Here is a 27,183-nt window from a genome sequence, read left to right on the forward strand (position 1 = left end):
ATAGCTTACATTGATTCAGTGCTCATTATTTACTAGGAAGGATGCTAACATATTATCACATTTAGTTTTTAACTTTATGATGATAAGTATTATTTTCCCTATTGTATACATACAGAATTAAGGCCTGGAGAAATTACATGATTTGCCTAAGGTCACAACTAAAAATATGTGGTGCCTGAACTTATACTCTGGTTTTTCTTTCTTTCTTTTCTGTTTTAAAGATTTTATTTATGTATTCATGAGAGACAGAGAGGGAGGCAGAGACATAGACAGAGGGAGAAGCAGGCTCCTCATAGGGAGCCTGATGTGGGACTCCATCCCCAGACCCGGTATCACGCCCTGAGCCAAAGGCAGATGCCCAACCACTGAGCAACACACGCTTCAGTATACACTGGTTTTTCTGTCTGAAATTTGTATATTGCCTTCATGCTTGAATGGTTTAGTTTGATATATACCATTCTGGGTTGCAACCCCCCACTGCCCCTTTTAGTACTTAGAAGATACAATTTCACTGATTCCAGGCTTCCATTGTTGCTTTTGAAAAGTTAACTGTCTTTTCTTTGTAGATATTATAGTATTTATCTCTATTGCCTTTAGCATTCTTCAGTTTTACTACATTGTCTCTAGGTGTGGATTTATTTTTATTTATTTTGAAATAGAGAGTTATTGTCTTTCATAGACTTTGGAAATTTCTTAGTTATTATAGCCTGAATATTAACTTTTTTTTTCCTTCTGGAATTCATAATAGACATATCATGGACCGTTTCTTTTATTCTCTCATTTCTTTGCTTTTTTTTGTCTCTATAAGCTGCATTCTGGGCACTTTCTTCAGCTCTGTCTTCTGGTTTCTTTTTTTGTTTTTTTTTTTAAAGATTTTATTTATTTATTCATGAGAGACACAGAGAGAGGCAGAGACATAGGCAGAGGGAGAAGCAGGCTCCTTGCAGGGAGCCCAATGTGGTACTCTCGATCCTGATACCCAGGATTACCACCCTGAGCTGAAGGCAGAGGCTCAACCTCTGAGCCACCTAGGTGTCCCTATCTTCTGGTTTCTTGATTCTTTTTTCATCTGTGTCTAATGTGCTATTTCCATATTAGTCCATTGAGCTTTTAATTTCAATGATTATATACTTTTTATTTATTTTATTTTTATTTTCATTTTTTTATAAACTTATTTTTTATTGGTGTTCAATTTGCCAACATATAGAATAACACCCAGATTATATACTTTTTAAAGCTAGAAGTTTGTTTTGTCTTTTTTATATCTGCTTGTTCATTTTTAAATTTTTTTTTATTTTTTTTTTATTTTTATTTTTTTTTATTTATTTATGATAGTCACAGAGAGAGAGAGAGAGAGAGAGAGAGAGGCAGAGACACAGGCAGAGGGAGAAGCAGGCTCCATGCACCGGGAGCCCGACGTGGGATTCGATCCCGGGTCTCCAGGATCACGCCCTGGGCCAAAGGCAGGCGCCAAACCGCTGCGCCACCCAGGGATCCCTGCTTGTTCATTTTTTAAAGTGTCTTTTTCTGTGCTCTTAAGTAGATGTATTTTATAGTAAATAATTATGTGTTTTAGATAATATTAATTCTGTTACATGTTGTAACATTTGACTCTCGTGGCAGACTATATTTTTTCTGTATTTTGAAGTTTTAGATAATAACTTCAGTGGAAATAGTATGAGGCTTGGGAAAAGAATATATGCTATACTTTTTTTTTTCCCCCCCCTGAGGAGTGCCTCTGGAGAACTGATGAATGAATAAACAGATTTTAGTATATCCATATAGTGAGATACTTACTCAGCAATAAACATATAATTACTGACATACAACAACACGGTTGAATCTCAGAAGCTTTATTCTAAATGAAAGAAGTCAACACCAGCATACATACTGAGTGATTCTATTTATGTCACATTCTAAAACAGACATAACAATGATATGTGAATGGAAGAATACATCATGGGGGTAAAGATTGACTGCAAAGTGACAGGAAGGAATTTTCTGGAGTGACGGAAATGTTCTATATGTCCACAGTGTTGGTAGATATGCAATTGTATACATTTTTCAAAAGAAGTCAAATTGTGAAAAAATTAGTGAATTTCATTGTAAAAAAGTTCTATCTCAATAAAACCGATTTTAAAAAAGCAGTTAAGGGGCACATGAGTGGCACAATCAGTTAAGCATCTGACTCTTGGTTTCAGGTCAGGTCATGATCTCAGGGTTGTGAGATCTAGCCTTCTGTTGGGTTCCACTGTCAGCATGGAGTCTGCTTGAGAGTCTCCTTATCTCTTTGCCTCTCCCACTCATGCACATGCTTTCTCTCTGTCAAATGCGTAAATCTTAAAAAAAAAAAAAAAAATTGAAAAAGCAGGCAAAACTCATCAATGATAACAGAAGTCAGAATAGTAATTGGCCTTGAGGGGAAGTACTGCCTAGGAGGTGACATGAAGGATCCTTCTAGGGTGCTGGAAATGTTATGTATTGTGATGTGGGTGTTACTTAGATGCACCAGTGTTAACATTCATTGAGCTGTACATTTAAGACTTATATACTCGTATATGTTATATACTTCAATTAGAAAATACAAAAGAAAAAATACTCTAGAAAAAGATTAAAGTGCAAAGTTGAGGAAATCTTGAAGGAAGTAGAGCCAGAGGACAAAGAGGTGGAAAATAGGAGAGAAAAGGTAAGAAAATTAGAGGACCATCCTAGGAAGTCCAACATCTGAAAAAAAGGTGTTTCAGAAAGAGAGAACAGAAAAAATGGAGAGAAATAATCAGTGAAATAATTCAGACATTTTCCTAAAATTAGACATTAATTTCTAGATTGAAAGAGTCCCAAGTAGACCCATTTCACAAATATCACCAACAATTTTTGAAAGCTTGTATCAAAGAGAAGAACCTACAAACTTTCAGAAAGGGGAAAAAACAGGTGATATATAAAGGATCAGGAATTTGAATGACATCAGTTTTCCAGTTAATTGAACTAGAAGATAATAGAGCAGTACCTTCAAAATTCTGAAGGAAAATTATTTCCAACCTAGGATTCAGTAGTCAATCAAACTATCACTAAAGTATGAAGGTAAGATAAAGTGTTAAAACCTCTACCTCCCATATATGGGAAATGTATTCCATCAAAGTAAGGGAGCAGACCAAGAAAGAAAAAGACATACACAGAGAGTGGACACCCAGGACTCCAAGATGGTGTCGCCCGTACCAGTGAAGGAAAAGAAGCTCATGGAGGTGAAGCTAGGAGAGCTGCCAGGCTGGATACTGATGCGGGATTTCACCCCTAAGGGCATTGCTGGAGCATTTCAAAGAGGTTACTACTGGTATTACAACAAGTATATCAATGTGAAGAAAGAGGGTGTTGCTGGGATTTCTATGGTGCTGGCTGCTTATGTGCTTTTCAACTACTATAGTTCTTATAAGGAACTCAAACATGAACGGCTACGCAAGTACCACTGAAGAGGGCCCAGTGTGGAAGCACATTTGGCATTCCTGACCATGACTTTTACCTGGCATCCTTGAATCCTTCCATTGCTTAATTCACAATTAATATCCAATAAAAGTTGACTGGTACTGGGTGGGGGGGGAAGCAAAGGGACTCCTCAGGGTGAAAGTTGATGCCAAGTTGAATAGCCTTGGAAAGTGTCTTCTTTAGAGCAAAGGTTAGGCTTGCTTACAGCCTTGGAAGAAAGCGATTGTATCTTCCTTTGGAACAAAGTTCCTTTGGTTCAATATGATAGCTTGGGTTTCCTAAACTAAGAATTCCTCTCCTGTAATGCAGGCTACTGTATGTGCAGATGTCAGGTGGCCCATTATCTAATGCCTTGTGGGAACTGGGACTTGGGGAACTGGTGCCCCTTCCTTCCCTATACCTTGGGTTGTCTTCTGAAAGTTTTATAGTTTTAACTTATGTTTTGGTCAGTAATTCATTTTGAGATAATTTTTTGTATATAATGTGATGTAAGAGTTGAGATTCAGGTTTTTTTCTTCATATGGCTATCTGGTTGTTTCAGCACCCTTTTTTTTAAAAAAAAATTTTTTTTTTTTTTTATGATAGTCACAGAGAGAGAGAGAGAGAGACAGAGACATAGGCAGAGGGAGAAGCAGGCTCCATGCACCGGGAGCCCGATGTGGGATTCGATCCCGGGTCTCCAGGACCGCGCCCTGGGCCAAAGGCAGGCGCTAAACCGCTGCGCCACCCAGGGATCCCCTCAGCACCCTTTTTTGAAAAAAAAAGTTGACCTTGTTGACCTGCCTTGACAACTTTGTCAGAAATTAATTGGCCATATATGTGTGGATCTGTTTCTGGACTAATTTGTTCCATTGGTTTGTGTGGGTCTGTCTGTATGCAAATCCCATGCTGTCTTGATTGCTGCAACTTTATAGTAAATCTTGGAATCAGAATGAGTTGTCCTTTGCTAAACCATTTGACTATTCTACGCCCTTTATATTTCAAAGAAATTTTGAAACCATTTTTACAGGGAAGGATGTTGGAATTTTGATTGGGATTGTATTGACTCTCTAGATCACTTTCAAGAGAATTGATATCTTACTTATATTGAATGTGTCAGTTCATAAATGTGTGCACACACATGTATATCCATTAATTTAGGTCATCTTTAACTTCTCTTAGCAGTTTTTGGTAGTTTTCAGTGTTCAGATCTTGTATGTGTTTGGTTAAATTTATCCCTGAGTATTTAATGTTTTTTAGTGATTTCATTGTTTTGATTTTTGTTTTCAATTGTTTATTATTAGTATGTAGAAATGCAGTTGATTTTTTTTTGCAATTGATTTTTTATATTGACTTTGTGTCCTACAACATAATTTTTGAATAACAAAATTTTGAATTACAAAACTCACTTACTTGTAGATTCCCTGGGATTTTCTCCATTAACAATCATGTTGTATAATAATAAAAGCAACTTCTTTTCCAATCTGTATGCTTTTTATTTTTTTTTCTTTATTGCACTAGTTAGAACTTCTAGTTCTAATGTTGCATAGGGGCGATGAAAGCAAATATATTGGTCTTGTTCTTTCTTGATATTGGGGGTGAGCATTCACTCTTTTAAAGTAAATAAGATTTTAGCTAGGGTGTTTTAGGTACCCTTTAATGGGTTGAGGAAATTGTCTTCTATTATTAGTTTGCTAAGAGTTCTTATGAATGGAGTTGACATTTTGTCAGTTTTTTATGTATCTGTTGAGATGATCATATATTTCAGTCTTTAAAAATCTGTTTTTAATTTTTTTAATTTTTATTTTTTTTAAGTTTTTATTTTTATTTTTTTTATTTTTATTTTTTAAAATTATTTTATTTTATTTATTTATGATAGGCACACAGTGAGAGAGAGAGGCAGAGACACAGGCAGAGGGAGAAGCAGGCTCCATGCACTGGGAGCCCGACGTGGGATTCGATCCCGGGTCTCCAGGATCACGCCCTGGGCCAAAGGCAGGCGCCAAACCGCTGCGCCACCCAGGGATCCCTTTTTTAAGTTTTTAATTTTTTAAAGATTTATTTATTAGAGAGTGCACAAGAGAGAGCATGCGAGAGAGTACCAGCGGAGGTTGGGGTGGGGTTGGCAGAGGAAGAGGGAGAAGCAGGTCTTTGTTGAGCAGGGAGCCGATACAGGGCTTGATCCTGGGACTCCAGGATTATGATGTGAGTCCAAGGCAGATACTTAACAGACTGACCACCCAAGTGCCCCTGATGGGAAGATTTTAAATTACAAGTTGAGTTATCACTGATATAAGACTATTCAGATTAATCAGTCTATTTTTTCTTGAGTAAGCTTTGATATTTTGTGATCTTTATATAATTTGCCCATTTCATTAAGTCCTCTTTGACTTTTAAAATCTCTAAAGTTTGTAGTGCTAACTTCTCATTCATTACTGATTTTGTTAATTTGTGTTTTTCCCTTTCCCGGTCAATATTACTAGAGGTTATTTTATTATTTTATTTTTATTTATTTTTAGTTTAAAGATTTTATTTATTCATGAGAACACAGAAAGAGAGGCAGAGGCCTAGGCAGAGAGAGAAGCAGGCTCCATGCGATGCGGGATTCGATCCCAAATCCTAGGATCATCACCTGAGCCAAGGAGGGGCAGGTGCTCAACCACTGAGCCACCCAGGTGTCCCAAGGTGTTTTTATTTTAATGATGTTTCTAAAGAGCCAGTTTGGCTACATTGAAAATTTCTCTTCTGTTTCTACTTCATTGATTTTTTTTTTTTTCTCTTAACTTTATTATGTTCTACTCTTTGGGGTTTAATTTGTATTTTCCCAGGTTTTTTAAAAAGAGTTTTAAAAAAGATTTTATATATGCATTTGAGAGAGAGAGCATGAGCAGAGGGGAGAGGCAGAAGGAGAGGGAGAAGCAGACTCCCCACTGAGCAGGGAGCCCTAGCAATCCCAGGACCTGGAGATCATGACCTGAGCCAAAGACAGATGCTCAACCATCTGAACCACACAGGCAACCTTTCTCAGATTCTTATGCTAGAAGCTGAAAGCAGGAGTCAGCAAATGATAATCTGGGGACCACATCTAGCCTGCTACTTGTTTTGGAGTGGCCTATGAACTGAGAACGGTTTTTGCATTCTTTAAATGTTAAAAAAGTCAAAAGAAGGGACGCCTTGGTGGCTCAGAGGTTGAGCACCTGCCCCTGGCTCAGGGCGTGATCCGCGGTCTCAGGATCGAGTCCCACATCGGGCTCTCTCCCTGGAACGTGCTTCTCCCTCTGCCTACATCTCTGCCTTTCTCTTTCTGTGTCTTTCATTAATAAATAAGTAAAATCTTAAAAAAAAAAAAAAAGTCAAAAGAATACTATTTTGTGACATGTGGAAATTAAATGAAATTCATTTATCAGTGTCTATAAATAAAGGTTTATTGGAACATAGCCATACTCATTTGTTTACATATTATTTATGGCTACTTTTGTGAGTTTACATAGTTGGGACTGAGATGTGGCATTCTTAGTGTTCTGCACTTCTGCTTGGTGCAGTATAATCACTGTTTTAAGTACCTTTGATATCATTATCCTGTGAGATTTTCCTTTATTACCAGCATATACCCATCATGTTGAAACAAGAAAAGCTGAGAAAAATGGACTTGACATATTATAGTTCTAAAGTACATTAGAGTTTGAATTATCAAATTAGATGATAGCATTGATTATTATTCAATGATACTATAGTTGTGCTAAAGAAATACAGTATACACAGACATTACCAGACTAATCACTCATCACAGTATTCCCAACACATGGGAAAACAATGGTCAGAAAAATCAGAAAATTTAAAAAGGAATATCTTATAGCAGAATTTCTTCACAAAATTATTAACAGTGAAAATCAAGCTGCACCCAGGTTAAGTTTCTGAGTGTCTCATTTGTTAGTTAAGTATGGAAGTTGTTTACTGATGGTGCCTTAACTAAATCGTGTTTGATTGTAGTAGCCAAAGAAATGTGTCTGGAGAAAATAAACTTGTTTAAAGCTATTAGTCTTTTCGGGATGCCTGGGTGGCTCAGTGGTTGGGCGCCTGCCTTTGGTTCAGGTCGTGATCCCGGGGTCAAGTCCCTCATAGGGCTCTCTGCAGGATGCCTGCTTCTCCCTCTGCCTGTGTCTCTGCCTCTTTCTCTAAGCCTGTGTCTTTCATGAATAAATAAATAAATCTTAAAAAAAAAAAAAGCCATTAGCCTTTTGGCAAGAACAGTTGCTGGAAGAGTTGAGAACATTAATAATCAATTAAAAAACAAAGCAAATGATTTTGAGTGGTTTTCCTTGGCTTTTGTGGATTGACAGAAGTTACCACTACAGCTCATTTGGTGTTATTCATGAAGTCAATTATAAGTTTGACGTTTTTGAAGAATTAGTTTTAAAAACAATGCTCATGGAATAACTACAGGGAAAAATATTTTCAAAAAGTTCAGAAAATAGTAATTTTATATAACCTGAGGTGGGATCTGCTCAGATTTAGTATAACTGATGGTGGTAAAAATAGTGTAGAGGAGAAAAAGGCTTAGGTGAACAAATTTACAAAACTGTGAAATTGTAAAGTGAAATTACAATTGTGAATTGTAAGTACTTATTTATCAGGTTTTTTACAGAGAATATTTGAATATATCATGCAATATAGAACTAGTTAGTAGCTTCTCAAGGCTCAAAGAGTATTGCTCTGGTGGACTTAATCTTTGTCAGTTCCTTGAATTTTTGTCAGAAATAGAAGCTAAATATCCTGACTTGACCTACCACACTGACGTGGCTTAGTAGTGGTATACTTTTATTTTAGTCTTTTTAGCTTACGGCTGAATTGAGATTTTTGAATGAGAGGAACTCTTCTTAGCCACTGTTAGTGAGCCCTGAATGGCTTTGGAAATCAGTTTTTGCTTCAGACTTGTTAATGTATCTTAATGTATTAAACCTAACATTACAAGCAAAACATTGTATGTAAAACTAAAAGTTATTTTGATGTTTGAATCACAAGTAATAAATATTAAGCTGTTTTATGTAGCTTTCCTTCCAGTTGTCAGAAGTGAAGGTAAAGAAGGGACATCCCTGTTCCCACTCAGATTTGCGGTATAGTTTCTGAGCTCCATTTCAGCAGCCTTTCGGAGACTTTGGTGTAAATGGAAAGGAAATTACCATAATTCAAAATCTGTTTAACTGTGCATTTGAGGCACTTGCTCCTTAACCTTTAATTGGAAGTGATTAATCCGCAGTGTAAGGACGTGCCAAAAGACAAATATTAAGAGAAGAATAAAGTCTGTAGGTATCTTCCAAATAATAAATAATGCTGAATCAAAATCATGTACGTGATGGCACCTTTCTGGGTGAAGACATTTTCAAACATGAAATACATAAAATCTTATTAAAAAGCAGTGCTACCCTATGAATGTTTGCAATTAATTTTGATGATAGGGAACACTAATTTTGAATCTTAACTAAGTGAAATATTAGCCCCTCCTCCCAAAAGAGCTTTGTTCGTACCAGGAGACGAGCTTTACAAAAAGTTTTACTCAGTGATTATTATTAGAATGTTTTGAATTTTATCAATAAAAATTATGGAAATTTTTGTCTTCTCATATAAGTACTTATGTAATATCCTCAATTTGGTCTGTTTGCCCTTAAAGCCTAAAATATTTACTGTATGATCCTTTGTAGAAAGAGTTTTCTGACCCCTGTTTTACATTAAGATATTTTTATCTGCATAGTTGTGTAGCTGCATGTATTAGCAGAATTAATGCTTTAAGGTCACACTGACTTTAAAAGAAAATAATATATGGAACAGCTTTGTTTCTACTGGATTTATTAATTACAGCTCATTCACTGTAATAAGACTTTATTGCTTGGTGTTAATGTTCTGATTTGAACAAGAGGTTTTCCGTGGTTTCCATGTGGATAAATCTACTGAAGTTTCTAAGTGTGCACAAGTAGTGTACACTTGCTGTGATATGATTCTCAAATAACATAGACACTGCCTTCAAGGAACTAATGCTAGGTGAAAAGACAAACAATATGTCAGAACACCTAAAGGAAACTGCTTTATTTTCAAGGATCTACTGGAGTCCTTTGAAATGCCTAGAACTAGATGTGCTTAATTTTGAAGAAGAGTTTTTGAACCCTTTAAGAATAGAGAGGAGGTAGAGAGGAAGGGCGAAGCAACACCAAAATTTAATTCCCTTTAGACAGGCATGGAGAAATATTTTTTAAATTTAAATCCAATTAATTAATATATAGTTTCAGAGGTAGAGTTTAGTGATTCATGCGTTGTATATAACACCCAGTGCTCATTACATCACATGTCCTCCTTAATGCCCATCACTCTGTTTCCCCATCCTCCCACCATTACCCCCCGCCCTTCCAGTAACCCTCAGTTTGTCTCCTTTGGTTAAGCTTCTTATGGTTTGTCTCCCTTTCTGATTGTATCTTGTTTTATTTTTCCCTCCCTTCCTCTGTGCTCCTTGTTTTGTTTTTTAAATTCCAAATATGAGTGAAATCATATAATTGTCTTTCTCTGATTGACTTATTTTGCTTAACACAGTACCCTCTAGTTAATACCGATGTCGTTGCAAATCGCAAGATTTCATTTTTTTAAATAAGATTTTATTTATTTATTCATGAGAAAGAGAGAGAGAGAGAGAGGCAGAGACACAGGCAGAGGGAGAAGCTCCCCGGACTCCAGGATCATGCCCTGGGCTGAAGGCGGCGCTAAACCGTTGAGCCACTCGGGCTGCCTGATTGCATTTTTTTTGATGGTGAAGTGATGTTCCATTGTGTGTGTATGGAATACCACATCTTCTTTATCTATTCATCTGTCAGTGGACATCTGGGCCTTTTCCATAGTTTGGCTATTATGGACATTGCTGCTATAAACACTGGGGTGCAGGTGCCCCTTCGGATCACTACATTTGTATCTTTGTGGTATATACCTAGTAGTGCAATTGCTGGGTTAAAGGGTAGTTCTGTTTTTTTACTTTTTGAGGAACTTTGATATTGTTTTCCAGAGTGGCTGTACCACCTTGCATTCCCACCAACAGTGTATGAGGGTTCCCCTTTCTTTGCATCCTCATCAACATTTGTTTCCTGTTTTGTTAATTTTAGCCATTCTGACTGCTGTAAAGTGGTATCTCATTGTGGTTTTGATTTGTATTTCCTTGATGCCAAGTGGTGTTGAGCAGTCTTTCATGTGTCTGTTGGCCATTTGTATGTCTTCTTTGGAGAAGTGTCTGCTCATGTCTGCTGTGCGTTTCTTGACTGGATTAAGCATGGAGAAATATTTTAATTTTCTTTACTAAGTAGATTTATTGGTTTACTGTTCTGGGAAATAAGAGTAGAGCAGTTTGGCCTCTTCCTGGATGTCATTCTTCTATATCTCTGAACTTCCTACTCTTTATAGTCTTGGATGGAAAGTATCTTTGCATAGAAGCCTTGGGTGATTCTTGGATGAGTTTGGGAAACCAGGAAGAAAAGCCAGAATTACTGAGCTGGAGGGCTTTGGTGGAAACCAGAGGTTCAGATGATACTCTTCATAGCGTCTGTGGAAGGGAAAAGATCAATGATAGTATTTGCATAGATGGAAAGCTATAGAGAATGACAAAATCATAGAAGATTACAAGTTGAACAAAAAGGGCTCAGGTAGTTGAATTCACAGATTTTTGTTTAGATTTAACTTGTATGAGACAAATATATATATAAATGATGCACGGACAACTATAGGCTGTTCCTTTAAAATGTATTCCTTAAGTATGACTTTTGGTTTGGGGGGCCAAAATGTTTTAGAACTAATTTCTCCATTTTTTTTTCAGTGGAAAAAATAGAATACGATATTCATATATTTCTACATTGTTAAGAATAAATTGAATAAAATCAAGTTGATCATTATTACAGCTTATGGTAATTATAAATGAGCAAGGAAAACTAGTGTCCAATTTATATACCTTTAACATAAACCAATAGTTCAGAGTTGTGTAATTTTTCTCTGTGTGATCTCCTTAGGTGTTCTTTTGTGATCTCTGTACTTCCAGAATTAGAAACTTTGTTCAATATTATAAGATGCATTCAGATAACCTCAAAGAAAGAGCCATTTTGACTCTGAAAGTAGTTTTAAGCAGATATTTTAAAGAATAAAAAAATGTTCTAAAGTTGGTGCTGAAAACTTAATAAGGCATTATGTATTCAGTGTAGGTCTCTGCAAGAAGATGAATTTGGCTGAGATTTGTGACAATGCAAAGAAAGGAAGAGAATATGCACTTCTTGGGAACTATGACTCATCAATGGTATATTACCAGGGGGTGATACAGCAGATTCAGAGACATTGCCAGTCAGTCAGAGACCCAGCTGTCAAAGGCAAATGGCAACAGGTAAGACACAGTCAAGTATTCAGTGATTGAGGGCAGTAATTTATTATACTTGAGAGACTAGAGTTGGAAAATTACTTAGAGATTATGTAAATAGTTCTTATTTGTCCAAATACTGAAATGTATTTAAAATGTACTCTGAATATTTTGTCTTGCCCAGTTAATATTTTATATATTTTTGATAGCTTTCAGGAGACATATTTTGAGATATTTAATTATAATTGTAATTTACTTTAAATTTTTAAAATTTTCATGATCAGCCCAGTTGTATATAATGACAGATTTTTGATATAAGGTATTTCTGCTCACCCTTTCCCTTTTCAGTGTTACATGTAATTTTGACCTATTTCATAAAACTTTTAAGAAAGTTTCCTCTTCTTTTGAAAGACTCCCTACAAATACAAAGGTCAATAATCTAATAAAACTAATATATTTGCTGTGTCTTTTGACTGTACAACTTGATTATATAATAGTACAGTTAATAAAAATATGAATTAGAATTTCCCCACTTATTAAAACTTAAAGTCCTTTTAAAATTAAAAGTACAAAGTGAAGCATTTCTTTGAAGTTTCCATTTAATGTACTAATGCCTTTCAAGTGTTTCTTTTAATTTTTCCATGTCAGAAATTGATGTTTCACTTAAGTTTTCAGGGTAAATTTGGCTTATTTTCTGACTTAAGCATTACCAAATTATGTTGAGTGAGGACAATATACTTGCTTTCACTCAAGTTGAATTTTTAGTTGTGTTTTTCTATATTGTATACTAGCCATAGGCAAGAGTGGTTTATTAATCTAGCATGGAAATATTTTTGACAATTTCTTAATTGTGTTAAATAGTGACCATTTGTATTCAGATATTTCTACTGTGTTTATTTTTAATAGGTTCTATAATTTCATTTCTCCAAGTATATAATTGCATATATTAGCAGTTGAATTTTACCTAGGTTTTTCTTTTCTTTACAATAAAGTGTGCTTTCTGGTTAAAAACAAATTAAAATTGTTAAAGTGAATTTATAAATGTAATTTTCAATCTGTTATCTGTTTGCCTTTAAAATTAGTTTGATCTCAAAGTTTAAAAACAGAAGGATTTCTATATAGTAGGTACTCAGTGAGGTTTTTTAATTTTTATTTTATTTTTAAGATTTTATTTATTTATCCATGAGAGACACACAGAGAGGCAGAGACATAGGCAGGAGGGAGAAGCAGACTCCCTGTAGGGAGCCCGATGTGGGACTTAATCCCAGGACCCCAGGATCTTGACCTGAGCCAAAGGCAGATGCTCAACCACTGAGTCACCCAGGTGCCCCTCAGTGAAGTTTTTTAAATATGGGGAAAATCTTGCCTTTGAACTCAAAGTGAACTTTATTCAGCAACTGAAATAATTTAAGTCCAGAAAAATTCAGATTTTAGGTGAAGGAGAATTTAAATAAAAATTGGAAGTGGGTAAAGCTTAGTAATCTGCCACTTCAGATTTTCAGATGTTCATGACAGGCATTTCATACTTAATGATATGAGAAGTAGAAAATTCTGGTAAAAATTTTGGCTGATGATTTTCTGAAAGCTATTTACAAATATGTTAAAAGGGTTTGGCATAACATTTTAGATATCTGTGAATGGTTAACTTGTTACTGAACTTGTTTTAAATACATTAATGATCATCACATTCATTGGTAGAAATGAGTTCATTATGAAAATATATTAACTACTGCCCCTAAAAAAGGTATGTAATGTATTTTTTCAATCTAGTTCCCGCCCTCCTATATTACTTTAAATAGTACTTTTTTTTTTTTTTTTTTAAAGATTTTATTTATTTATTCATGAGAATACACAGAGAGGAGAGAGAGAGAGGCAGAGACACAGGCAGAGGGAGAAGCACGCTCCATGCAAGGAGCCCGACACGGGACTCGATCCCAGGTTTCCAGGATCAGGCCCTGGGCCGAAGGCTGTGCTAAACTGCTGAGCCACCTGGGCTGCCCCAGTACTTTATTTTTTAATGTTTTAATGGCTCACTTTGCATACTTTGAGAAAATGTGCATTATTATTATTATTATTATTATTTTAATTTAAGACTTAGCACAAGCCAGGTGGGCAGAGGCAGAGGGAGAGGGAGAGAGAGAATCTCAAGCAGACTCCCTATTGATCACAAGCCCGACATAGGGCTCCTGCTCATGACCCTGAGATCACGACCTGAGCTGAAACCCCGAATGGGATGCTCAGCCTATATGGCGCCACCCAGGCACTGCTAGAAAACTTGCTTTCTATACCAATTTGTTATTTGCCATTCGTATAAACTTTAAACAGTTTCCAGCATAAGGTTATTTTCTTTTAAGGTTCGGCAGGAATTATTGGAAGAATATGAACAAGTTAAAAACATTGTCAGCACTTTGGAGAGTTTTAAAATGGACAAGCCCCCAGATTTCCCTGTGTCCTGTCAAGATGAACCATTTAGAGATCCTGCTGTTTGGCCACCCCCTGTACCTGCAGAACACAGGTAAATGGGACTTTATATTCTCTTTAGTTTTATAGTTTTATAGTTAATTGATATTCAGAGTGAAGAGAGTGAAGCTTTATTTGAATGAAGTATGAAAAATTTGAGGGAGTGTATAAATTTAATACTTGTTTACAGTTTTCACACCTATAGGTTTACAGAGTTTAGTTTGATATAGAAGTAAATCATTTGTCATATATCTTTTAGAATGCTATAAATCATAGCAATAGAAATATGCTAGTCCTAAAATTTATCAGTTAAGTGAGGTCTTTAAGATTTTCTATCAGCGCAGAACTTGTATGGCTTTTTTGCTTTAAAACTTTCTGCTTTAAAAGATTTTAACTTTAGATGAAATGGTGGAGAAATTGGATTCATCTAGTTGGGCTTACAACCACTTTCCAGAGTCCTACTGTAGAAGGAAACTTAGCATTTTGAATTCTACAGTCATACTGTAGAAGGAACCTTATTCCAAAAGTTAAAGGTCGGATTCCCTAATGTGGCATATAAAGCTCTAAGTTTATCTCTCTGATGTGCAGCCTATGCATCACCTACATTAAACTTGTCTCTTGTTCTTTCCTGTCTTTTTGTCTTTGCATGATCTATTCATTCCTCAAGATTCCCATCATTCCCATCTGAGCAACTCATGTTCATTGTTGGACTCTCAGCTCAACTGTATTTTCTCTCTGCAGCCATTCTCAGTGTGCCCAAACACAGCAGTTTGTTCATAGCAGTTACCTTGTTGCATTTCTTCACAAAATGAGGAATTTTGCTAGGTCAGGGTCCATGTTTTTATTTTCTCAAAACACATTACAAATAACAAAATTTTACTGCTAATACAGTGTTTGGCACATAGTAGGCATTCAACCTACATTGAATGAATAATTCCATTATTTTTACAAGGGAGGAAACTGAGGCCTGAGCGACCCTGACCTAGAAGTTAGGCTAGTTCAACCAGGATCTGAGTTTAGGCCTCTCTGGCTTTCAGTCCCCCTGATTGTGAAGTGGTATTGTGGACAGAGTGTTGCATCATAGTAAATAATTTTGCCTTTAGTCAATAGCTGTGATCATGTGTTTAACTTGTTGATCTCTTGAAATTTTCTAAGAGCATTTAAAGAACTGTGAAAAGTGGTTAATTTATTCCTTCAGGGTTTTTTCCACTGAGTTACAGATAATTTTATGATTCCTATTATAAAAACACTAGATGATTCTTTTCTGAGGTCTACAACAATATAGCTCTTTTCGCAGATATAACCACTTTCAGGTGATTTGCGTTAAGGTAACCATTATCTTCTCAAAAGGCAACATTTCAGGAGTCATAGAGTTGTTACCATGGAAGTTTCACACTAAATACTAAGAAAAAGAAATAATGGCATTTTGATTTATCAGAACTTGAAAATTTTGTGTATGTACCTTAGTTTTTTCCTGAAAGTCATTAATTCAGAAATATACGTCTAGTTTATAGCTAAAAGCTGACAATAACTTCATTTAGATATAGTTGACATATAACATTATGTCAGTTAAGGTGTGCAATGTATTGATTTGAGATAATCTATATATAGATTTATGACAGTTTGATTACCATGGTAGCATTAGTTAACACCTCCATCATGTCATGTAATTATCCCTCCCTCCCTCCCTCCCTCCCTCCCTCCCTCCCTCCCTCCCTTTCTTTCTTTCTATCTTTCTTTCTTTCTCTCTCTCTCTCTCTTTCTCTCTTCTCTTCTCTTTTCTTCTCTTCTCTTCTCTTCTCTTCTCTCTCTTCTCTTCTTTCTTTTTTTCTTTTCTTTCTTTTCATTCATTCATTCATTCTTCTTTTTGGTGGGAACAATTAAGATCTAGTTTCTTAGCACCTTTGAAAGTTATAATACAGTATTGTTGTATATTATCTTTATGCTGTGCATTAGATTTCCAGGATTTAGTTATCTACTAGTTGCAACTTTATACCCTTAAACATCTTCCCAATTCTTCTCAGCCCCTGGTATTTAACTATTACAATTTTGTTTTTTTTTAGATTTCACATATTAATGAGATCATATAGGATTTCTTTCTCTGTGTGACTTAGCATAATGCCCTGAAAGTCCATCCTTGTTGCAGATGGCAGGATTTCCTTCTTTTTTATGGCTGAACAATATTCCATTATATATATGTGTGTGTGTGTGTATGAATATATATATATATTTCATATACATATATTTCACCTCTTTATTCATTCATCTATTGACATATATTTAGATTGTTTCCATATCTTGACTATTGCACATAATGCTGCAGTGAACATGGGAGTGCATGTATCTCTTCCATATCATGTTTTCATTTCCTTTGGGTATATACCCAGCAGTGGAATCGATAGATATTTGGTAGTTCTGTTTTAATTTTTTTAAAAAGATTTATTTTATGATTTATTTATTTATTCATGAGAGACACACAGAGAGAGAGAGGCAGGGACATAGGCAGAGGGAGAAACAGGCTTCTTGCAGGGAGCCCGATGCGGGACTCGATTCTGGATCTTGGGATCACAACTTGAGCCAAAGACAGCTGCCCAATGCTGAGCCACCCAGGCATCCCAATTTTTTTAAAAAAGATTGTATTTACTTATTCATGAGATAGAGAGAGAGGCAGAGACATATGCAGAGGGAGAAGCAGGCTCCCTACAGGGAGCCCAATGCAGGACTTGATCCCAGGACTCTGGGATCATGCCCTGAACGAAGGCAGGTGCTTAACTACTGAGCCACTCAGGCATCCCTATTCTTAATTTTTTGGGGAACCTCCATACTGTTTTCCATAGTGTCTGAACCAATTTGCATTCCCATCAACAGTGAACAGGCCTCTCTTATTTCTATATTCTTTTTTTTTCTTTCTATATTCTTGCCAACACTTCCCTCATCCATTGATAGCCATTCAACAGGTGTGAAGTGCAATCTAATAGTGGTTTTGATTTGAATTTTCCTGATGATTAGTAATGTTGAGAGTTTTTTTTTCTGTACCTGTGGGCCATTTTGGATCTTTCTTTCTTTCTTTCTTTCTTTCTTTCTTTCTTTCTTTCTTTCTTTCTTTCAAAATATTTTATTTATTTATTCATGTGACACACACACACACAGAGGCAGAGACACAGGCAGAGAAAGGAGAAGCAGGCTCCATGCAGGGAGCTTGATGCAGGACTCGATCTCAGGACTCTGGGATCATGCCCTGAGCCAAAGGCAGGCACTCAACCACTGAACCACCCAGGCATCTCTAGATGTTTCTTTTAGAAAAATATCATTTGGTTCCTCTGCACATTTTTAAATTAGATTTTGTTGTTGTTGAGTTGTATGAATTCTTTATATATTTTGGATATTAACCCCTTATCTAATATATGGTTTGCAAATATTTTTTCCCATTCAGGAGGTTGTCTTTTCATTTTTGATTGTTTTTTTTGCTATGCAGAAGCTTTTTATTTTGATGTAGACTCATTTGATATTTGCTTTTGTTGCTTGTGCTTTTGATGTCATATCCAACATATCATTGCCAACGCGAATGTCAAGGTGTTTCTTCCCATGTTTTCTTCTAGAAGTCTTATGATATCAGGCCTTATGTTTAAGTCTTTTAAATCAAATCCAGTTCATTTTTGTGACTGGTGTTAAGAGAGGGGTCCAATTTTATTTTTCTGCTTGTGGTTATCCAATTTTCTAAACGCTCTTTGTGGAAAAGATTAATCTTTGCCCACTGAGTATTCTTGGCTCTCTTGTCAAATATCAGTTGACCATAAATGCAAGGGTTTATTTCTGCACTCTCTGTTTTGTTCCATTGGTGTCCATGTGTATTTTTATGCCAGTACTGTACTGTTTTAATTACTAAAGCTTTGTATTATAGTTTGAAATCAGGAAGTGTGATGCCTCTGGCTGTGTTCTTATGATTGCTTTGGCTATTTGGGATTTTTTTTGTGGTTCCATACAAATTTTAGAGTTTTTTTTTTCTATTTCAGTGAAGAATGCAGTTGGAATTTTGATAGGGCTAGTTGGGTTGAATGTTTAGATGGCTTTGGGTAGTATAGACATTTCAACAATATTAATCTTCTGATCCATGAACTTGGGATATCTTTCCATCTGTGTTCTCTCCAATTTCTCTCATTAAAGTTTTGTAGTTTTCATTGTGCAGATCTTTCACTTTTTAGTTAAATGTTTTTCTACATATTTCATTGTTTTTGAGGCTATTGTAAATGGGATTGTTGTCTTTCAGATATTTCCTTGTTAGTGTATAGAAACTCAACTGATTTCTGTAAGTTGATTTTATATCCTGCAATTTTACTGAGTTTGTTGATTAGTTCTTAGAGACTTTTGGTTGAGTCTCTAGGGCTTTTTATGTATAAGATCATATCATCTGCAAATAATGACAACTTTTGCATCTTCATTTATGATTTCAATGCCTTTTATTTTTTGGTTTTGCCTAATTGTGCTAGCTAGTACTTCTAGTACTAAGTTGAGTAAGAATAATGACAGTGGGCACCCTTGTCTTATTCCTGATCTTAAAGCAGAAGCTTTCCATTTTCACTTTGAAGTATGATGTTAGTTGTGGGCTTAATTATATATGGCCTTTATTATGTTGAGGTATGTTCCTTCTATACCCAATTTGTGGAAATTTTGTTTTTTAAATCATGAAAGACTTTCATATTTTGTCAAGTGCTTTTTTTTTTCATCCATTGAGATGTTCGTATGATTTTTATTTTTCATTCTGTTAATGCATTGTGTCACATTTGTTGATTTGTGTATGTTGAACCATTCTGATGTCCCAGGTATAAATCCTGTTTGGTTATGGTGTATAATCTTCTCAGTATATTGTTGAATTCCTATTCAATGGAATATTTTGCTAATACTTTATTAAGACTTTTTGTATTTCTGGGGTACCTGGGTGGCTCAGTGGGTTAAGTGTCTGCCACTTAGGTCATGATCCCAGGGTCCTGGGATCAAGCCCCACATTAGGCTCCTTGCTCAGTGGGGAGTCTGCTTCTCACTCTCCCTTTGCCTGCTCCTTTCTCTGCTTGTATGTGTGCTCTATCTGTTAAATAAATAAATAAAATATTAAAAAAAGAATTTTTGTATTCCTTAGGGATATTGGTCTATAGTTTTCTTGTAGTATCCTTATCAGGCTTTAATATCAGAGTAATGCTCCCTTATAGAATGAATTTGGAAGTGTCCCCTCTTTTTGATTTTTTGAAAGAGTATGAAGATTCATGTTAACTGTACTTTAAATGTTTGGTAGAATTTGCCAGTGAAGTCACTTAGTCCTGGGAATAATTTACAGTATAGAGAATACCTGTTTTGAATTGCTAGAGCACCAAGATGTAGCATTGGCTACAGATATTAACTCTAATATTTGTGGCTCAAACTGAATAAAAAAGTGTGGCTGGCATTTGCCCATTGATGAACACTTACCTGAAAACCTATTAGAGAAGTATTAGCTCATTATTTCCTTTTATTTGTCCTCCCTTAACTCCCCATAATGCAGATCTTATTTTTATGCTTGTGTTTTAATCCTTACTTTTAATGAAAGTGACAGATGAATGGACCAGAATGTATTTCTCTGAACCTCCTTTCAACATATTAAAAGAATTTTTCCCTGTATGTAGCCATTGTAGATAATGTGATTTTTTTTCCTGTATGGATCAGAATAAAAAGCAAATCCATGATTCTATACTGTCTGGGGGGAGAAAAAGATTCTTATTCCCATGTGTGTCATCACCAACAATAGAAAAATATCCAACAACTTCACAAGATTCTACTAGTGAAGGAATTCTGTATAATATTTGAGTATTCATGGGCTAATAATAAATAATATTAAGTTTATAAGTTTAGATTTGAAAGTTTTGAGAGGTTAGAGTTTTTATTTATTTATTTATTTTTAAAGATTTTATGTATTTATTTGAGAGAGTGCAAAAGGGAGGCCGGGGGAGGGAGAAACAGACTCCCCACTGAGCAGGGAGACTGCCGCAGGGCTCTATCCAAGGACCCTGGGATCATGACCTGAGCTGAAGGTAGACACTTAACCAACTGGGCCACTCAGGTGCCCTGGGAGGTTAGAGTTCTATGTTTTTCTCCTTTTACAATTTGGTTTCTTCTACAGATCACATAAAACAAAATGTAATGAAATTTCCATCTAGAGATAGTGAGTAATGGTTATATTCCTTAGATAGTCTTGTGGTAATGGGAAGACACTTGACTTAAGTCCATGAGATCTGAATTTGAATTCTTTTCTTGCAACTTACTTGCTTTCAGACCTTAAGTGAGTTATTTAATCTCTCCAAATGATAGTTTCGTTATCTGTAAGACGGGAATTTCTACCTCATGGAATTAAATGGAAGAGTTTAATGTCTAAGACAGTAACTGACATGTAATCAATTATTAAAATGAATGGTCAACTCTGGAATAAAGTAATACCATTTTTTTTTCATATAAAAAGAGAATGATCATTCTACATAAATCCTTTGTTTTCTGAAATATTTTGAATAACTCTGGCAGAGAAGATAATTGTTTTTTTATGTCCAAGTCTTGTGAAGTTTGTGATCATTATTAAAGAAGGGATGACTAATTATTGGTCACTTACTATATGCTTTATAAGCATTATCTTATTTAAACCTCCAATAATCCCATGAAATAACTACTATTATTGTTTGCCCATATTACTATTGCTAACTTCTTATTATGAACCCTATTTACAGCTGAGGAAATTGAAGCTCACAGAGTTTGTTATTTTCTCAAAGTCATCTGAATAAGTGAGTGCCAGAACAGGATTTGAACTCAGATCTTCTCAACTTATTTATATCCACTTTATTGTTTTTTTTTTTTTTTTTTTTTTTTTTTTTTACAGATATTCAGTGGTATCTGTAGGCTTTAATATACATCTATATATCCTAATGCATATATAGATCTATTATCTATTTGATTAAATTCTTATTAGAGGTTGTAAGAGAATAAAGAAGCTGAAAATACTTAATGAAATAAATATTGGTATTTTACATATAGTTAATTTTTTTTCTGTGGGAACACCACACTGAAATTACAGTATGAGTCAGTAGGAAAATATAATTTACCTTGTTTTGTATAAAGTGTTTCTGGGATGCATCTGATGTATTTGGCATTAGTTACTAATCTGGTAACCCTGCTTGTGGGTCTGTCCTTTTTACTTAATGGAATTTTAGCACAAAACTTCTCTATCCATGTTTCTGCACACCAAGGTAATCTGTATCTTGTGGTTTCCAGCTCTGGTTTGCCACATTGTTCAAGTTATACCTTAAAAGTCATGTGTCTGCTGAATTTAATCAGGATCTTGTTTTAAATCACCAGCAGCTGCTTGGAAAAATCAAAACAATCTTTGAAAATGAGTTAAATTCATTGCCTTAAACGTGGGGAAATTGAGCTACAAACAGTTTATGATGGGGGAGAGTGGCAATATTAGAACTAAACTCCAGAGAGATGAAGCCTCCCGATCATTCTTAGTGTCGTAAGTTAAAGGGTATTTTTGTATTAATTAAATTACTTACAAGAATTTCCATGTAAGTTTATTAAATGCATTCTCTTTAATGAGACTATTTGAAAATGGTCTCTCCAGGTGAGATCTGAAGCAATGGAACAGATTTTCTGCATTGGAGCAATATTTTGTATAGCATACATTCAATAAACTATTGAATGTGTTAGGGCTTTGTACGTTACAGCTTTTGGGATAGATGGCAGTAAGAATAGGATCCACAAGCCTGAAATTAATCATCGGCTTATTCTGTATAGGTAAAATAGAACTCTAATAGGCCTTCCAATGTTGTTTCATCTGGAACCAAAGAAAATGACACAATATGTTTCTTTGTACATAGAAATAGTAAGATTGTTTTTTATCCAGTTTGTGTTATTCCTCTTTGAGGAAATTCTTACTGACTTGGTATAAAGTTGTTGCTTTGTTTCTTTGGGTACTCAAATAGATTAAGTTACTGCCAGTGTTTTAAATCTCAATTTGCAGTGGGAAAAGATCAAGTAAGGCCGATGTTGAGTACTCCTAGAGTGTAGACTATTATCTCATCCTTACAGGCATTTCATCCAGACTCTCGTTCAGTTATTTTTCTGGGATTATGAGGCAGGAGAACAAGTTTTGTGTGTGTGTGTTTGTTTTTAACAGTTCCACCGCTAATTGAGTAGTCCTCCAAGTTAAGTTCCCTTCTCCTTGCCTCATTGTTTCCTCGTAAAATGTATATTATGATGAGATTGTTTTGTAAAATCATTTTGAAGTCCTAGGAAGAAACATACTATATCATCGATATATCCAACATTTATTTTATGAACATTTGTCATATGCTAGGCATGATCTTTGGCCTTGTGGAAAGTATAAAGCTGAGGGACACCTCCACAGATCTTGGCCTCCAGAAACCAATAAGAGAAAATAACCCAAGCATCCTGGAAAGCTTGAGCTAGGATGCTGGCACCTATTACATGCCAAGTACTGTGTCACATGCTGGTACTATGCTGGGGATATGGGGGGATTCAGAAACAGACACAGTCCTTGACTTCTTAAGCATATGGTCTTGTAAAGTGAGTGTGAGAGCCATTAGTGAAGTAGAATGGACAGGATTTGATGATTAATGAAATACAGAGAATTGAGAGAAAAATTGGAGTAGGTGATGAAATTTTTAGATCATGCTGTTTAATAGGAGTTGGAAATGAGAAGCAGAACTTAAGAGAGATGGGATTAGTGTTTAGTTATTTAGGAATCATCAGCAGGTGAGAAATTTTAAGAAGGAAAATTTAATGTCATGTGTCATATGTGGAATAGATTATTTGTCTAATGATTTGCAGGTTGAGATTATACTCATTTAAAAAAACATTCTAGAGTCCTATTCTCTTCCCAAATTCTATTTCTGGAGGACGGAGTGGACTTATTTTTAGACTGTGGGTAGAATGCAGCTAGCAGTGTTGATTAACCACAGTAACTGACATTTGTGGAATTCCTAATTGTGAATCAGGTACTGTGCTAACAAACTCTTTACATGCTTTATTTCTTAATTCTCACAATCATCTTCTAAAATAGATCCTTTTATTATCATCTTTCAAGAAGAAATTGAGGTTTAATGATTCTGTTAAATAACTTCATCTAGTTCTGCATGTAGGTAAAGTAAGGTAAGGAATTGAAAATTTTACTGGATTTAGCAGCATGGAGCTCATTGGTGTCTGTGATGAATAGTTTTTGTGGAATGGTAGCAAATAATGGAGTTGGTTCAGAGAATGGGCAGAGAAGAATGGAAAACAATGAGTAGTATATATAATTCTTCACTGAATCTTGCTGACGAGGGGAGCAGAGAAATTAAGTGGTAGTTGGGGAAGATACAGAGTCAGGATTTGTTGTTTAAGAGAGGAGGGAACTAGCAAGATGTTTGTAGGCTGGTGAGAAAGCTGCAGGGGAGGGGGAGACCAGTGATACCAGGAATGGAGGGAACTAAATCAGGGGCAGGGTAATGGGGTGGACAAGGGGAGATGGGGTTTAGTGTACAAGTGCAACTGAGTCAGAGTAACTGAAGGGAAGGCCTGTAGTTACAGGAGCATGGATGTAGAATTTGGGGAAGTTCTTTTCTGGTTATTTCAATGAGGGATAAAAAGCAAGCAAGATCATCTGAGAGTGAAGACAGAAGGAGCAGATGTTTTCCAGGGTCTAAATTCTCATCAAAAGCATCCTAAGAGTGGAGAGTCATTTCATTTGGCTATATTATTTTATTTTTGTGTAAGTTTTTTCTCAGGAGCATTTGTTTTATTTTGTAGAACTCATTTGAAATCTTTATTTTGGAATTCTAGATATTTATTCAATAAGTGCCTAAAAACTTGGTATTTCTACCTTTTTTTTTATGTTACAGAAAAGACAACTGAAAGATAGAAATTTTAATTCATTAGAGATAAACTAAGGAATGGGAACAAGATAGTGGTAAGTCAGAACAAACTCCTAATACATTACTTTTAAATTTTTATTGGAAAAGAATCTTTGCTTTGCTGCATTTGAGCTACTGTCAGTCCCCCTCTTTGCTCCTTTGGCAAACTGCTGTCATGTGTAGTGTACCTGTAATGCCTTTCACGGCTGTGCTTTCCTGAATAACTGGAAATCTTGGATCTCCATCATTGCGGTATTGAGACTGAATTCTTGAAGATCACTTCTTGCTTGAATAATGGAATGCATATTCTCAAGACTCACTGTATTTAACTTTTATAATATTTGATAATGTTTACCATCTTTCTTCCTTGGAACTTTCTTCTTTAGGGCTTCTGTGACATTACAGTATTCTCCTTTTCTTCTTCCTTTTTTCTTTTTTAATTGTGGCCTCTTCTCTTTCTCTTATAGCCACCTTTTGTTCACTAGTCCTCATCCCTCTGCTCTTTATTCAGTTCTGCTCAACATACCCAGCACCCGCTGTGTACTAGGTAGTATGGATGCAAAGAACAGGAGGAAGGAAGATTTCTGCCCTTTAGGAGCTCAGATTTTAGGAAGGTTGTTTGCTATGCTAGGAACTTGATAATTAGTGAGGCTTTGAGAGTTCATCCTAACTCTGTCACTTAGTGTCTGTGAGGACAAGTCATTCAGTCTTTCCCTCATTTTCCTCCTCTGTAAATTGGGGATCAATGCTGCAGTTACCTCGTGGGGTTATTTTGAGAGCTGTATGATTGGATACAAGCAAAGTGCAAAGAACAGCCAGGCACACAGAATGTGCTCGAGAAATATTTGTGGTTTTCATCACCCATTCCTCTAGCCTTCACCCCAGTCCCACTAGATATTTAGATGACTAATGTCCTCACCTTATTTAGGTCTTTGTTCAGATGTTATGTTATGAATCCACACTTAGATAAGTCATCACAAAAACTGTTTAACATAAAAGACAAAAACAAAATCAGGAGGACAATGGGAAACAAAAAACAAGTTATCTACAGTTAGAATAATGACATCATCCAGAAAACAAAAATAATACTATTACTAATGTCTGACCACCTTATTTATAATATTTATCCCCCTGGGGGGATGGGCAAGATGGTGGAAGGGCAGTTAGAGGTATAGGCTTCCATTTATAGAGTGAGTAAGTCATGAGAATGAAATGTAAAGCCTAGGGAATATATATTTTTTAAAGATTTTACTTATTCATGAGAGATACAGATAGCAGAGACACAGACAGAGGGAGAAGCAGGTTCCCCACAGGGAGCCTGATGTGGGACTTGATCTCAGAACCCTGGGATTATGACCTGAGCCAAAGGCAGATGCTCAAGCACTGAGCCACCCAGGTAGCCCAAGCATAGGGAATATAATCAATGGTATTGTAACAGCTTTGTATGGTGACAGATGGAAGCTATACTCGTGAGCACCCCATAATGTGTATAGATGTTGAATCACTATGTTGTACCCTTGAAACTAATGTAATATTATGTTGTCAACTGTACTCAAGAAATTAAAAAATAATTTTACCGCCTCACTTGTCATCACTCTGTCCCCTTACTCTGCTCTATTTTTCTTCGTAGTACTTATTGCTACCTGATATTATAGCCTGTGTCTGTTGTTTATAATCTCTACTATATTGGAAGCTTTATAAGATCAGGTCCTTTGACTTTTTCACTGCTGTACCTTCAACACCAAGAGTAGTGCTCAGCACAGTGTAGGCATTCAATAAATATTTGTTGAATGGATGAGTAAGATACTTAGATTTATCTATGTGTTTACTAATTGTTTTGTTCATCACTCCTTGCATTTCACTCTTTTTAGATGCAGTTTCTTCTTTGCTGAAGTATATCCTTTAGTAGTTCTTACACACATCTCAGTTGAGGGTAAGCCCTCAATTTTTGTCTCAAAATATCATTATTTCCCTGTCGCTTTTAAATGATAGTTTAGTATAGAACACCAGATTGGCAGTTACTTATTCTCTGTGTTTTGAAGATGACATTAGTAATAGTATTATTTTTGTTTTCTGGATGATGTCATTATTCTAACTGTAGATAACTTGTTTTTTGTTTCCCATTGTCCTCCTGATTTTGTTTTTGTCTTTTATGTTAAACAGTTTTTGTGATGACTTATCTAAGTGTGGATTCATTTTTACTTAAACTACTTAAGACCTGTGTTTTTTTGTTTAAAATTCTTCATGCCGGGATCCCTGGGTGGCGCAGCGGTTTGGCGCCTGCCTTTGGCCCAGGGCGCGATCCTGGAGACCCGGGATCGAATCCCACGTTGGGCTCCCGGTGCATGGAGCCTGCTTCTCCCTCTGCCTATGTCTCTGCCTCTTTCTCTCTCTGTGACTATCATAAATAAATAAAAATTAAAAAAAAATTTAAAATTCTTCATGCCTTTAAAAACCATTTTAGACATCATTTAATACTCTATACTGATGATTCTATTATCAGAAGTTATTGGGAGTTTTATCTTTTTTTTTTTTTTTTTAACTTCTGATGGTTCGTTTGTGGTAAAGAATGTCTCTTCAAGGTTTTCATCATTCTAAGGTCCTATTAAAGGAACATAACACATCGGATTTATGTGTGGGGAAAAGGGATATTCAATATAATTCTTAAAATATGGATATGTATTTAGCTAAATTTTAAGCTGCTTGGATGCAGGGGCTATCTCATTTGTTTTTTGTGTCTGCACCTTTTAAAAAGAAGAACAATCTTAGAACTTGACTAAAAGGTAGAACTGTGAGATATCTAAAGTCCAACTGATATTATTTTAATATCTGTAGAAGTTGTGTAGCCCTTATACCCTCCTTGTAAGAATGCCAAATTAAGTAAGTAAATAAATATTTTAAGTTTTTCAAGTTTAAAGGTCTTTAGAGTTACATAGAAAACACAAGGCTTATCTATCTTTTTAGATAAAG

The 27,183-nt window shown here is 35.6% G+C and overlaps 1 protein-coding gene and 1 pseudogene across 2 annotated transcripts in view; both read left to right on the forward strand.

Annotated features, from left to right (window-relative positions):
* Positions 1–27,183, forward strand: part of KATNAL1 (katanin catalytic subunit A1 like 1) — a 114,169-nt gene that overhangs the window by 10,295 nt on the left and 76,691 nt on the right. For both annotated transcript variants that reach the window (XM_038573356.1, XM_038573355.1), the window contains exons 2-3: positions 11,682–11,857; positions 14,185–14,345. In XM_038573356.1, the coding sequence (XP_038429284.1) occupies positions 11,696–11,857; positions 14,185–14,345 (323 nt within the window). In that variant the 5' untranslated portion in view covers positions 11,682–11,695. The remainder of the gene's footprint in view (positions 1–11,681; positions 11,858–14,184; positions 14,346–27,183) is intronic.
* Positions 2,288–3,583, forward strand: LOC100684880 (annotated as a pseudogene).

Source organism: Canis lupus, chromosome 25 (assembly GCF_011100685.1).
Source record: "Canis lupus familiaris isolate Mischka breed German Shepherd chromosome 25, alternate assembly UU_Cfam_GSD_1.0, whole genome shotgun sequence".
In the NCBI taxonomy this organism is placed as follows: Eukaryota; Metazoa; Chordata; class Mammalia; order Carnivora; family Canidae; genus Canis; species Canis lupus.